The sequence below is a fragment of the Macrotis lagotis genome, chromosome 7, assembly GCF_037893015.1.
Source record: "Macrotis lagotis isolate mMagLag1 chromosome 7, bilby.v1.9.chrom.fasta, whole genome shotgun sequence".
Classification (NCBI taxonomy): Eukaryota; Metazoa; Chordata; class Mammalia; order Peramelemorphia; family Peramelidae; genus Macrotis; species Macrotis lagotis.
The window spans coordinates 109,196,753-109,210,224 of NC_133664.1; the positions used below are offsets into that span (position 1 = coordinate 109,196,753).

Here is a 13,472-nt window from a genome sequence, read left to right on the forward strand (position 1 = left end):
GGAAGGGAGTTCTGTCTCCGTATTTTGTATTTCTCCCCACCCCCACCCCCCAGACTTAGAACCAGGAAGAATTTACCAATGGCTGGTGAGAGGATGTTTTATTTTACAGCTCTTCTCACGATACCTCTTCTTCTGCTTGTGTTTTCAGCACTCTCTCCAAACAAAGAAAAAATGTCATCAGCTGTGTCACGGTTCATGACTCTCCTTACTCTGATTCCTCCAGCAACAACAGCCCTTATTCCATGCAGCATCGCGCAGGCCACAGCAACGCAAACACCTATGACCCCAAGGGGGCACTGGAGAGCCACTGCAGCGGGAATCCCCGAACTATTATTGTGCCACCCCTGAAAACCCAGGCCAGCGAAGTGTTGGTGGAGTGTGATAGCCTAGGACCAGGTAATGTGGGGCAGGGCAGGGAAGTCTCTGTGAAGACTTGTGTTCCTGAAGTCTGGGGCAGGGTTCACCTCAAGGTTCTGGTAGCTTGGGTTCTCTCTGGGCTAGTTGACCAAAATGGGAAACATGGGGGAGAGAGAGAGAGAGAGAGAGAGAGAGAGAGAGAGAGAGAGAGAGAGAGAGAGAGAGAGAGAGAAAGAAAGAACACTAGAGTGAGCGAGCAAGACAGCAGAGCTCATTTAGTGAGTAAATAAAACCTCATTCATTTGGAATCCACTAATTTGAAACTTGTGCTACTTAGGAACTTCCACTAAAGTTTACTTTTGATCCATCTATGAAAAAGGATTTATTTGCTAAGGAAATTAACAGTGCCAACAAGATTATCAGAACATTGTTTAACTTTTTGATAGTACTGTTTTTCAGATAATTAATTATACATATTACCCATATTCAGTAAAATACACAATTTGGAATTCTACTTAGAAAAACTTGCTATATGGACTTAAAACTCTACTTTTCTAAAAATACTTTATAATTCAGACCACTATTTCAGACTATTTATTCCAAATTAGTGAGGTTTAACTACACTAACTGATTCAAAACAAGAGTAACTCAGCACAATCTGATATAATGGTGAGGGCTGGGAGTATGATGATTACTTCCATCACCAAGCAGTATTCTTCACAGGTAAGTGCCAGTTCTCTTATAGTGGGTTTCAAAAGGGAATAAGAGACTTCTTAGGATCTTAGGAGTGTCCATAACTTAGAGACAGGTAAACAAGATCTTCAAAGCCCAGGTAAATGAAGGCAAAATGGAGTCAAATGATTTTTCTGCATTAAACCTGCTTTGGAAAGAAAGGATCATAACAAAGAATATCTCTTGTACCTCATGGTGGATTTCTATCTATGTCTTGAAATAGAAGGGGAAAAAGTGCCTGAGGAAAGTAAAGCTAAGGGATCATTTAATTAACTCATAAAGTTAACAGTTCAAACTGCTTACATTCCTATCAAACCCCACTCCAAGAGAAAAATAAGTAAAGAAGGAGGGTAGTGAAAGGAGGCCACTATTCCTTTCAATTTACCTAGCAGAGATTGCTACCTGCCAGACACAAATAGGTAGGGAACTGGATAGGATCTTACAATTATCTGTTGTTTCCCCCTTCAGTATACCATTTCCAAGGTTGATTGTTTTATGGAGAATAATGATCAATTGGTGTTAAAGACTGGGAAGCAACAGAATTCAATTATTTACATTCTACCCCATTGTTTTACAGTTGAGGAAAGTAAGGCTCAAAGGCTGATTAAAGGAAGAAGTCATAAACCACAGGAAGGATTTTATTTACATATTAAAAGTAACTAAGAAAGAATTTTTTATTAGTCTTGACTGAAACATTTTTTTAAGTTTTTGTAAGGCAATGAGGTTAAGTGACTTGCCAAAGGTCACACAGCTAGGTAATGATTAAGTGTCTGAGGTCAGATTTGAACCAGGTCCTCCTGACTCCAGGGCCAGTGCTATATTTGCTGCACCACTTAGCTGCCCCAACTCTGAAACATATTACTATGGGAGACTGGAATACACCAGGCCATCATTCTAAAAGAAAGACATTTTGAGAGGTATTCATTAGCCTTTGAAGTTCTAGGTTTATTGGGGGGTTTTTTCTTCCCTAGACAATTGATTTCCAAAGTTTACAAAAGACCATTCTCATTTTTGAGAGAAAATGTGCACCTTGACCACATGATATACTGCTTCTCCTAAATAAGCAAACTTGTCTTTCAGTTACTTGAGCTTGCCAGTCCCTAATGGCTTCCCTTTTTTATCCAAGAAGGAATTTACACGTCATTTTGTACCTGAAGTTTGCTATAGTCACATAAGGCCTCCCATCTATATAATCTTTAGCTTACTTTTGATTGGGGGCCAAGAGAATTATCATTACCCTCATTCTGACAATCTTAAAGCTGTTATTTATAAATTCTTTATCTGAAATCATTTCTAAAAGAAGGTGGTTTTTAAGAGACATCAGTTTAAAAGGCTATTATTTAACAAATAATTGGATATAAAATTAAATAAGATGGTCTGCATGAAAAAGAAGATTTTATATATATATATATATATGTATATATATATATAAAGAGAGAGAGAGAGAGAGAGAGAGAGAGAGAGAGAGAGAGAGAGAGTACTTCAAACCCATTCTCTCCTTCAGCTCCAAGTAAAGTTGTGGAACATCTTGTGTTGAGTTTATGGAAGACAGACATAGGGTTTTTAAGCTTTTGAATTTTGGAGAACCAAGTAGAAGTGATTGTAAAGAGACTTTAATTTCAAATTAAGGCTCAAGTTGAATTATAAAGGTTGGCATTGCCATCAGTCTGAATATAAGAGGGGCCACAAAGAAAAGCTTACAAAAACTGGAAAAAATGTTAATTAAATTATCCCTTGGTTGTTATTTGAGGTTATCATTACTCTCATGTTTAAATTTAGTCTTTATTAAAAGTCTGTTTAGTTGTTTTGATATTTTATATTTAAAAGTATAGAAATTCATGGCTATGAATCTAAGATACGTGGTCAAAGGCACAGTCACAGGGAAAGTATGCAACTTGCAGCTAAAATCATGAGAAGATATAATAAAACATGAAAAATGTTCTTGCAGCTGAAGCCATAGAAGCTCCCATCTAGAAAGCACTCCCCTAAAAGTTCACTTTTTTTTTTCCTCAAGAGACCATCTATGACTCATCATGTGGATCTACTTTCAAATAGCCCAAAGACTGGGGTGCTTGCTTAGGAGAGTGAATACATGAAGAACATGTTCCATTTAATTTAAGCAAAGCTGGCAGACAAATTTGTAGGGGTTTTTTTTTAAGATGCAGATAGATGGTACCATACCACATGAGCAACAAACTAAAAAGTTGATATATATGAGCATTTAGTTTTATACTTGGTTTGCTTATTTGCCCAAATGAATCTCTTAAATGGCATAATTGCAAGTAGCATGATAGAAATTTAGGGCAAGGAACCATCTATTAATTATCAGCTTTCAGACTTACTCTGGAAGAAAATAAAGAGATTCATTTGCATCTTGTCCCTCTCCCCAAATCTCCTTCCCCAACCAGCATCCTGTGAGGAGCCTGACACTTGGGCTACCCCTACCCCCATCTTAGAAAGTCTAGAAAGAACTGGGAAATCTTCATCAGAAGACAGGGGGAAGAGTATATTTACTTTCCATAGGTTCAGTGGATCCTGGCCCCATTTGTACCAGCCCTACCCCAACTCTCCACACCAAGGGAGGGATGGACTTGGCAGCTCAACTAAAGGTGCCCTTGCTCAAGAGGCCTGAGTCTGCAGCACCTTGGGCCACCTGGGCTGTAGAGCCAGGGATGCTCAGAGGGGCTTCTCAGGAACTTTACATTTTGTCTAGCTGCCATCTTCCCTCACTAGAAATTATAGAGACACTGTCTAGATCTCAGTGCCTGTATCTCTCAGCTCACTTCCCTGCTCCAGTCTCCATGCTTAGTGTTATTCAGTCTTTATTCAGTCATGTCTGACTCTTTGTGGGGTTTTCTTGGTAGAGATACTAAAGCAGTCTTCCATTTGCTTCTCCAGCTCATTTTACAGATGAGGAAGCTGAGGCAAACACTATTAAATGACTTGCCCAAAGTCACACAACTAATTAAGTGTCTGAGGTCAGATTTGAACTCAGGAAGATGAATCTCCTTGACTCTAGGTTTGGCACTCTGACCACTAATTGCCTTTTCTATATACCATTACTTTATCCTGTAAGTCAGTGGTGTCAAATTCAAATAAAATTTGCATTCCTACAGCCACATATTGATTTGGAAAACCACATTTTAACATTATCTATGTTTGATTGCATTTTTATTTATCTTGTTAAATATTTCTCAGTGACATATTAATCTGGTTCAGCTGCACTCAAAATGTTGCACAGACACTTTTGCTTTAAGAAGTTGAGCAAGCCATGACTCACTAACCCTTAAACCCTTTATTACAGTTTTGGCAAGGCATTGCCTAAAGTGAGAGAGAGATGCTCACTTAGCATCAGTCACATGCCTGCCTCCAGGTGAACCCCTCCAGAAAAAGATGTATTAGAAGTTAGAAAGGGAAAGAAAGGGGTTATACATTCCAAAGAAGAAAGAGTATATCTTCTTTGATGGGGAAGGGGGGGGGGGAACCTCAAAGTAATCTTCCCCAAATTAAGTAGAAAACTTTTTTTATCTTTATAGATAGGCCAAGCACCTGAAATAATAGTACCACATTTGCTAAACCTATTCAGCCTTCCTCAGGTTCTCAAAAAAAAATCCTAACAATAGCAACTATAACAAAAAAGTCAAATAGTCATTTTTGATTACTACTAATATATAACAATAAAAGATTTTATGTAGCGCTTAATAATTCTACAAATCACAATGTAATAAAATCTTCAAATAATCCTCAAATTAATCTTCAAAATAATTATGAGATAAATATGTTGTGCAAATATATTTTCCCCATTTTATAGCTAAGCTAATAGAGGCCAAGGAGGTTATAACTTTAACTAATCAGAAGTAAATTACCAAAATGGGTATAAAGACTCTACAGAAGAAAACAAGATCATTCTGCTCAATATTAGCTATTAGAACTTGTTTTCTTGATATGTGTTCAAGCCTAATATTTTTTATGGGTTTTATAGCAAGAGCAATGAATAAATAGCCTATATACCACAGGTACATTCATAAGGTCAAGAGAGTTAGAGGAAAGTAAAAGTCTCAGTATGCTGGAGAACACAAACAAATATATCAGAGAATGAAAAGGCAAAAGACGTGAGTGGGTTAAAACCTATACCTCTGGATGAAGAATCTGTTATAGATGAGATCAGAGGTCCATTGAAGTATTGAGTTATCTTTGAATACTTGGTGTTTTTGTGGTTGCCTTTGGAGTGAGCCATAAGAATAGGAGAGGAAGAAGGACCTGCAGGAATAGCAAGGACAATAGATATGGGTACAAAGGGAAAAAATCCCACAGTGTCCCTTGTCTAACATTGCAAATATAGTAAAAAGAACAGAGAGTAGCATATCCAATTCACAGTGGGGGTTTTTAAATCTGAACAAGGGGAAATGCTTTGTTATGTGGGATGGGATTCCTTCAATTTTTCAATTGAGTTGAGATTTTCTGAATAGTTAAAGAAAAAAGTAAAGGATACAGAATTGGAAAAGGAAGATGCACTTCCTGGGGGCTGGGGGGAGTACCCTTTGACTGAGCAAGAGAAGAAATAAATGAGAAAAACAGCTTCCTGAAAATATAATAGAAACTCAAGATCCAAAAACTACCATGGCAACTTCATAAGTAATTGTTGTCCCACAAAGACATAGACTAAGATTGCAAGCATCCCATTACAAACTTTGTATTAACTTTGTATAGTTCACCTATGAATTGGCAAGAGTAGAAAATACATGGCACTCAGTTTCTGCTGGTTTGCAAAGACATGGTTGTAGTCAAGAGTATTTGAACCAAACTGAAGCCCAGATCCATAGCAGTTTTCCAAAGATTGGTCAGGTACAGCTCCGAATCTGGATACCATAGTGCTCCATTACTTCATGAGGCATTCTTTAACTACAGTAAAATTTACTAATATGAGGGTCAAAGAGGCTGAAATTGCAGAAATGAGGATCATGAAGTTCACTATTGGCTGACAAGGTTGATAAACAGAAAAGGGCACAGGAAAACTTTCCATCAGCCACACTGTGAGACAATAGGTGGAGTTGTGGTGTGTGTACACTGCATTTTCACAGACTTTGCATTACCTTGTAATAGACCATTTTTATCTTAGTCTCTAAGAAATCCCAGATGAAAGAACTGTACTATGACAGCATCTAGAAATTTTAGTGTCACTACCTCTGGATACCTTGTGACAGAGCCCACTGCTATGAGAATATTGGGTTTATTCCCCACTTGTTTAGGGCATTTTTGAAAGAAACATGTTGTTTTGATGTTATGTGATATGCTCTGACTATGTGACATATAGAGAATTCAGTAGAGAGAAAGGCTAAGGTGAAACATCTAGAGCTTCCCTAGTTAGGAATTGGAGTCTAGTACTCCTGACTTGTCATTTGTTATTAGCCATATTGTTCAAGACCAGGAGATTATCAGCAAAAAAAAAAAATATTATTTGTTCTTATCAATTTGTAGATTAGCTTCACAGGGTAATTTGTGAATAATTTTCAGTGATCTTGGCAGTTGGAGAGGAAGAAATGGGATTTGTAACCTAGCCTCAGTTTCTGACTGCGAGGTCTTGTCCACCACACTGTTCTGCTTCTCTGGCCCCAGATTCAGTTCAGAGCTCTATCATATTCACTTCATAAAAAGTTTTCCCATCTTTCCCCTTTTCCTCTTTAAGTTAGTTAAAATTCTTACCTAGTAAGATACAAGAGAGTTATTTCTTGGAATACGATAGTCTATAGGTAGGGAGGATATGGTCAGTTCCATATTGACTAAGCCTGGCAGCTGTGAAGCTTTGTGATTCAGAGTACTGCTCCTTAATCTTCTTTGCCCAATCATAGAAGCGACCATTTTCTCTCAAACTGCAAAACTTCCAAAAAGGCTACTTACCTTAGTAATTTTCTTTAACTCGTTGGCTCAGGAAACAACCTCCCAAGTGGGAGCCCAAGTCAGCATAAAGTGATTCAAAGTATCCTGAAAACTGTTAGTTTTGTCATGTCCATCTGAGAAAAAAAGACTTTTATAATTAACATTCACATGTGAATTTCTGTTTGAATCAGGGAAAAAGCAGGAATGTGGTGTGAGGTGCTGAAAAAAAGCAGCATCAGAGTTAAAGGAGCTTTGTTCAGGGTTTGATTCTGTGATTTTACTGTTAGTGTGACCTTGCACAAACACTTTCTTTGTCTCTCTGGACCTCTGTTTCCTCCTTTGTAAGATGAAGCAATTAGATTTGGTCACCCTCTAAAATCCCTTCCAGCTCTAAATCTGGGAATTCTGACATGATTGCAAGACTGCAGCCTCCCTTTTCTCCTTCCCAGTCTTCATGAACTGTGGATCTTTGATGTCAGCTGCTCTCTACTGAGCAACAGCCACAGCCACTCAGCATTCTTGACAGACTACTTCTCTTTGCCCTTACCTTTACTATTCCTGGGAAATTGGTAACAGACTTGGTCCCATCGAAATAAAATCAAAAACTGATCTTCTTGTTTCACCTTAGTCTTTATCTCCACTGAGTTATCATCTATATGTGTGACATATGAATGTCACAATATATCACATTTTCTCTCTCTCTCTCTCTCTCTCTCTCTCTCTCTCTCTCTATATATATATATATATATATATATATAAAATCACATCTACCAAACTCCAAACCTCCAAACAGTATAAGAATCATCTCCTTCTTTTGGTCAGCACTTCTGTCCACAAGTCTGCCAGTTTGCTTTTACTTAAAATTAAAACTTCTTGAATCTCAAAGACAACAATGAAAGTGTTTTTAAACCATTGCAAATGCTATCAGAATTGATTCATGTATTAGTTTTCTTAACTTTTTTCCTTTTTTTTTAATAAGGTTCATAGGAGAGAAAATACTTCGGAAATGACTGTGATATAAAATCTTTTGTAATAATAGAAATTTCATATCATTTACTTCCTTGGCACCCCCAGTTTTGAATTATTTTAAATGTGATCAGGAAAGCTTTACTTTTTCATCTGTAGTCTTTTTCATATTGACTTAATTGTAATTAATTACAAGTTATTTCTTGTAAAGATCAAGTTTCAATTGATGGAGGGAACCTATGAGAGCTTTAGATGAAGAGGCCTCTTGCCCTTAGTCTTCTTGCCCTCCCAGGGCAATCACCTTGGCAGGGTTCCAGTACATATATTTTCAGAGTATCTTGAGCATCGATTTTTACTCTTTTTCGTGTATTGAATTTCTTTGTCAGGTGGGACCCTATGGCTACCTTCAAAGAATGATGCATTTATAAATGCATGTAATAAAATGCATAATTTTTTTTAAAATTCAGAGATTACTAAAAATAAAGATGTCATTTTTCCCCATCCAAGCTCCTGAAACCCCTGATATATCTATTCTTGGATACCAGATTAGGAATTCCTAACTTGGAGATACTTTATTAATTGAAACAATTGTTATTATAAGGTAGCAGTTCTGAATTCATATCTCAAAGTCAAACTTTTAGAAAATCTTTGCTCTTTACATTTTTTTTTAGATTTTTCAAGGCAATGGGGTTAAGTGACTTGCCCAAGGCCACATGGCTAGGTAATAATTATTAAGTGTCTGAGGTCAGATTTGAACCCAGGTACTCCTGACTCCAAGGCCGGTGCTCTATTCACTGCGCCACCTAGCCACCCCTGCTCTTTACATTCTTGAGATTTGGTTGGGTTTGCTTATTGCCCATAATTTTGTTTAGTGTATTACAATTCAACCAATTGCTTTTGAGCACCCTCTTTGTTTTATGAAAGCCCCATCCTGAATCCTGCTGAAGACAATGCTCAGAGGCCAATTTCCTTTAACTCTGGTTCTGTCCCCCAGCTGCAGCCCAGGGCTATGGTTGGACAGGGTTTTCATTCTCTTGTCTTCACTCTCCCAATATTTTTCACAGCCACTAGATGGTGATAAGTAAGTTTAATAATACTTGCAAAGTGGAGAAATCATGGGGGAAAGTATTTTCCTATTGAAGATTTAAAAAGTAAGATATCTTTAATATCTAGAAATGTGATTATTAGTTGAAACAAATTACAAATCACAAGAAACAACAGACCCAAAATAAATAAATACAAATAAAACAAGATAATCCCCAACTGGGCATCTTAGATTTTTCTTTCCTCACAGAAAACCTGTGACAACTACCTTTGTTCATTCAGGCTCTACCTTCTTTGTGACACCTAAGCAGATCCACCTGGTCTGGGAGCCTGCCTGCTCCTTTCACTTCAGTGTCCGAGATCCCTGTCAGTTCCATTTTTAACCTCATTTCTTCTTAGGAAGGAGGCATCCCTCCCTTTAACTTTTGGTTTATTAACCAGACCTGTGATTTCATTGGAATAAGGAGTTGCTTGTGAGAATTTCTAAACCTGCAGGTCAACACCTTTTCTGGAATTTCAGTATTACAGAGAAGCTAGGGCCACAGAGAAATCAAGGGAATTACTTCTGGAGTCACTATCTCATGCCCATATGACCTCACAGGCATTTATAATTTCAATATAACAACAAGTGCAGTAATTATAAAAAGAGTTTAGATTATTTCATGTCCTTCACTTGCTCAGCTATCTTTCCTTCTGAACATTGTCTAGTAAAATAAATCACATGGGGGGGGGATGGGGACTGTAATTTTCCACATCAGTATGTTCCCAGGTTCTAGTGCATTCCTTCAGATGATGTCCAAAGAAGACTAGGAAAGGAGAAAATTCAGTTTTGTTGAGATTTTTTTTAAGATGAATGGAATCTACCTTGGGGGCAGGTAAGTGGCACAGTGGATAATAGAGTGCAGGGTTTAAGAGTTAAGAAGACTAAACTTCTTGAGTTCAAATATGACCTCAGAGTATTTGACCCTGGGCAAATCACACCCCTGTTTGCCTCAGTTGCTTATCTAACAAAACAAAGTAGAGAAGGAAATGGAAAATCACTTCATCATCTTTGCAAGATAGATCACAGCTTCAACTTGATAGATCATCTTCAGGAATTGCTGTGGACATACATATACACACACACACCTACCTCTCCGTCTTGATGCTTTTTAAAACTTAATTTGGTTGGTCTTAGCTAAGATAAGATATGTAGCTTTTCCCAGATCCCTAAATAGCCACCATTGTGATAGCCATGGCCTCTTCTGCAAGACCATATATACTCTTTTCCTTTTCATTTATATGCAACAAGCTTTATATGGGGCAGACAGGGAATTATTTTTCCTTTGACTTCCCCTCATGCCACCTCACTTGTATTCTGGGGTGGGGGGGGCTTTGAAATTTGGTGATTTGATTGAACATGTAGCCATGTTTCCTCTTTCTGACAGTCAACACCAGTCACCACTCATCCTCCTACAAGTCCAAGTCCTCCAGCATCGTGACCTCCACCAGTGGTCACTCTTCAGGGAACTCATCTGGAGCCATTGCCTATAGGCAACCTCGGCCAGGACCCCATTTCCAGCAGCAACAGCCCCTTAATCTCAGCCAGGTAAGCCAAGACCTCATGGAGAATACAACCACATTTTGAGTTTGGTGTCTTGCCTAATTACTGGCTGCTAAGTGAAGCAATAGATAAAGCTCTAGCTTGGAGTCAAGACCCGAGTTCAAATCCAGCCGGTGACCCTGGGTAAGTCAATTTAACCTCTTATTTGCCTCATTCCCTTATTTGTAAAGATAATAATACCACTTATTTCACAAGGTTGTTGTGAAGATCAAATTAGATAATATTTGTAAAGCACCTTAACTCAGCACCTGGAACAGAGTACTACATAAATGTTAGTGATAGTTGTTGCTGTTGATTTGTTTTCAGTTGTGTCTGACTCTGACACCCCTTTTGGCCTTTTCTTGTCAAAGACATAGAGTAGTTTACCATTCCCTTCTCTGGCTCATTTTACTGATGAGGAAACTGAGACAAATAGGGTTAAGTGACTAAACCAGGATCGCACAGCTAGGAAGTATCTGAAACCAGATTTGAATTCAGGTCTTCTGATTCTGGGTCTGGTGCTCTATCCACTGTACCAACTTGTTAGGAAAAATTCCTCAAAGCTTCAGCCTTCAGTTGCTTTTTCTCATTAAGAAGATGCAGTACTCAACCCTTGCCCATATCACAGGGCAACATGAAACCACTGTGCACAAACAAGCTTTATATAGGATAAATAGGAAATAATCAATAGGGAGAAAATGCTAGGATTGAGAGGGCATAGGGAAGGCCAGGAGGGAGATCCTAATCCAGGCCTGGGAGACAGACAGAGGAAATGGCCAAAGTCAGGTGCTGGGAGTGTTTTAGTTAAGGAGAGCTAGGAGCCTGGGTGACCCCAGGAAGAGTAAGAAGATAGAAAGACTGGAGAGACAGAGGCAGATCTGAAGGACTTTGAAAATCAAACAAGATTTTCTAATTGATCCTGGAGGTGATAGGGAATCCCTGGAATTTGGAGACCGGGGATAGGGGTGGGGTAAACAAGGTCAGACTTATGCTTTAGGGAAATTATTTTGGCAACCCAGTAGAGAATGACCTGAAGGAGCTGTGACAGACAAGTCAGCCAGTAGCTTATTACAGGAGTCCAAGTGCAAAGAAAATAGGCCTTGCCTTATGTGGTGACAGTAACAGAAGAGAGGGGTGGACGTGGTTCAGAGATGCTCCAAGCCTGGAGGATGGGAGGAGAGTGTGAGGAAGCAGAGTATTGCCTTTGGGCTGACGTCACAGAGCAACTTGAAAATAGTTGTAGTAGCCGAAATAAAGTAGGATTTTCCTGACCTCTAGGAGCAGCCCCCAGCCCCTGAACTCCAGACACTTACCCTGCTGTCCCTCTGCCCTTCTCTCCTGCCTGAGAGAGTCTAACCCAGCATTTTGGTGCTTCTCTTTTTTTAGGCCCAGCAGCACATCACAACGGATCGAACCGGACCTCACCGGCGTCAACAAGCCTACATCACTCCTACAATTGCTCAGGCTCCATACTCCTTTCCGCACAACAGCCCCAGTCATGGCACAGTCCACCCTCACCTGGCTGCCGCTGCTGCTGCCCACCTCCCTACCCAGCCACACCTCTACACCTACACCACCCCTGCTGCTCTGGGCTCCACTGGCACCGTAGCCCACCTCGTGGCCTCCCAAGGTTCTGCTCGTCACACCGTGCAGCACACTGCCTACCCAGCAAGCATTGTTCACCAAGTCCCTGTTAGCATGGGGCCTCGGGTCCTGCCCTCACCCACCATCCACCCAAGTCAATATCAAGCTCAGTTTGCCCACCAGACCTACATCAGCGCCTCTCCAGCCTCCACCGTCTACACTGGATACCCATTGAGCCCTGCCAAGGTCAACCAGTACCCTTACATATAAACACTGGAATGGGGGAGGGGGAGGTAAAGAGAAAGAGGTTTGAAAGAAGGGAGGGGAAGAAAGGAGAAGGAGAAAGAAAGGGAGCACCTTGGATTGAGGTGGGAGCAAGGCTGCTTTTTATACAGAAGGATGCAGCTCACAAACAATGTAAATGGGGCAGGGGAGTCAGGTAGGAAAGGTAAGGAAGTGAGAGTTAGGGGCTGTCAGTGAAACTTGAATAAGGAAGTGGAAGGGGAGAACAGAGGAGAGACATTTTAAAAAAGTAAGGGACTAAGGAGGGGAAATTATTCTATGCTTTTTATTTTTAAAAAGAAAAAGGAAAAAAGAAAACAATAACAAAAAAAATACAGAATCATGTATCCATTCTGCACCAAACTGGAGAGGAGAAGAGAGCAGCAGGAAGATACCAGAATTTGGGGCCCCAGTTTTTGAAGAACTTTACCTATAAACTTTTGAAAGATTATTTTCATATGACAGCAAGTGACATTTAAGAAGTTGCTGTCAGAGACATCTGAAACTGAAATCCAATAGGTTTTTAATCAATTGAACATAAGAAAAAGGGATTTTTCCAGAACTCTGAATGGTCTACAGCCCTCCTATGGGTCAGGGTCTGATCCAAGGGCACTGATATGTAGTTATTATTCTGGGGGTGGAGAGAAAAGGGTGAGGGTGGGAGTGAGGCAAGACACGAGAGGGGCAAGCCAAGCTCTTCGTTGTCTTGAAGTCAAATTAACGAACTTATGTTTGGCATGATAAGAGAAGGCCAATGTGATTGAAGATTTCCTGGAGAGGGCCTAATTGTCCTTTCTGAGCATTCTGGATCAATCCCTAAGCAATGTTATTCCTAAAATGTCATTAATAATGTATGTTGAAATTCTGAGTTTTCTGTTGAAGTTTTATTTTCACTTTGAATCCCTAGCCATGTAGGAGGTAGCAGAAGTTTTAGACAACCCTCTCTCCCTCCCCACCTCCATATAGGATGTAGCACTCGAATCCTTTTTTCTTACTTTATGTTCAACTTCAGTGATACCAATAGATTATTCTTCAATGTGATTGCACA

The 13,472-nt window shown here is 39.5% G+C and overlaps 1 protein-coding gene across 9 annotated transcripts in view; it reads left to right on the plus strand.

The window, feature by feature from the left end:
• The window catches only part of HIPK2 (homeodomain interacting protein kinase 2), a 240,281-nt gene extending 227,472 nt beyond the window's left edge, over positions 1-12,809 (plus strand). For all 9 annotated transcript variants that reach the window (XM_074193565.1, XM_074193563.1, XM_074193564.1 and 6 more), the window contains 3 exons: positions 149-396; positions 10,404-10,564; positions 11,945-12,809. In XM_074193565.1, coding sequence (XP_074049666.1) covers positions 149-396; positions 10,404-10,564; positions 11,945-12,412 — 877 coding nt within the window. In that variant the 3' untranslated portion in view covers positions 12,413-12,809. The remainder of the gene's footprint in view (positions 1-148; positions 397-10,403; positions 10,565-11,944) is intronic.
• Positions 12,810-13,472: the final 663 nt, after the last annotated feature.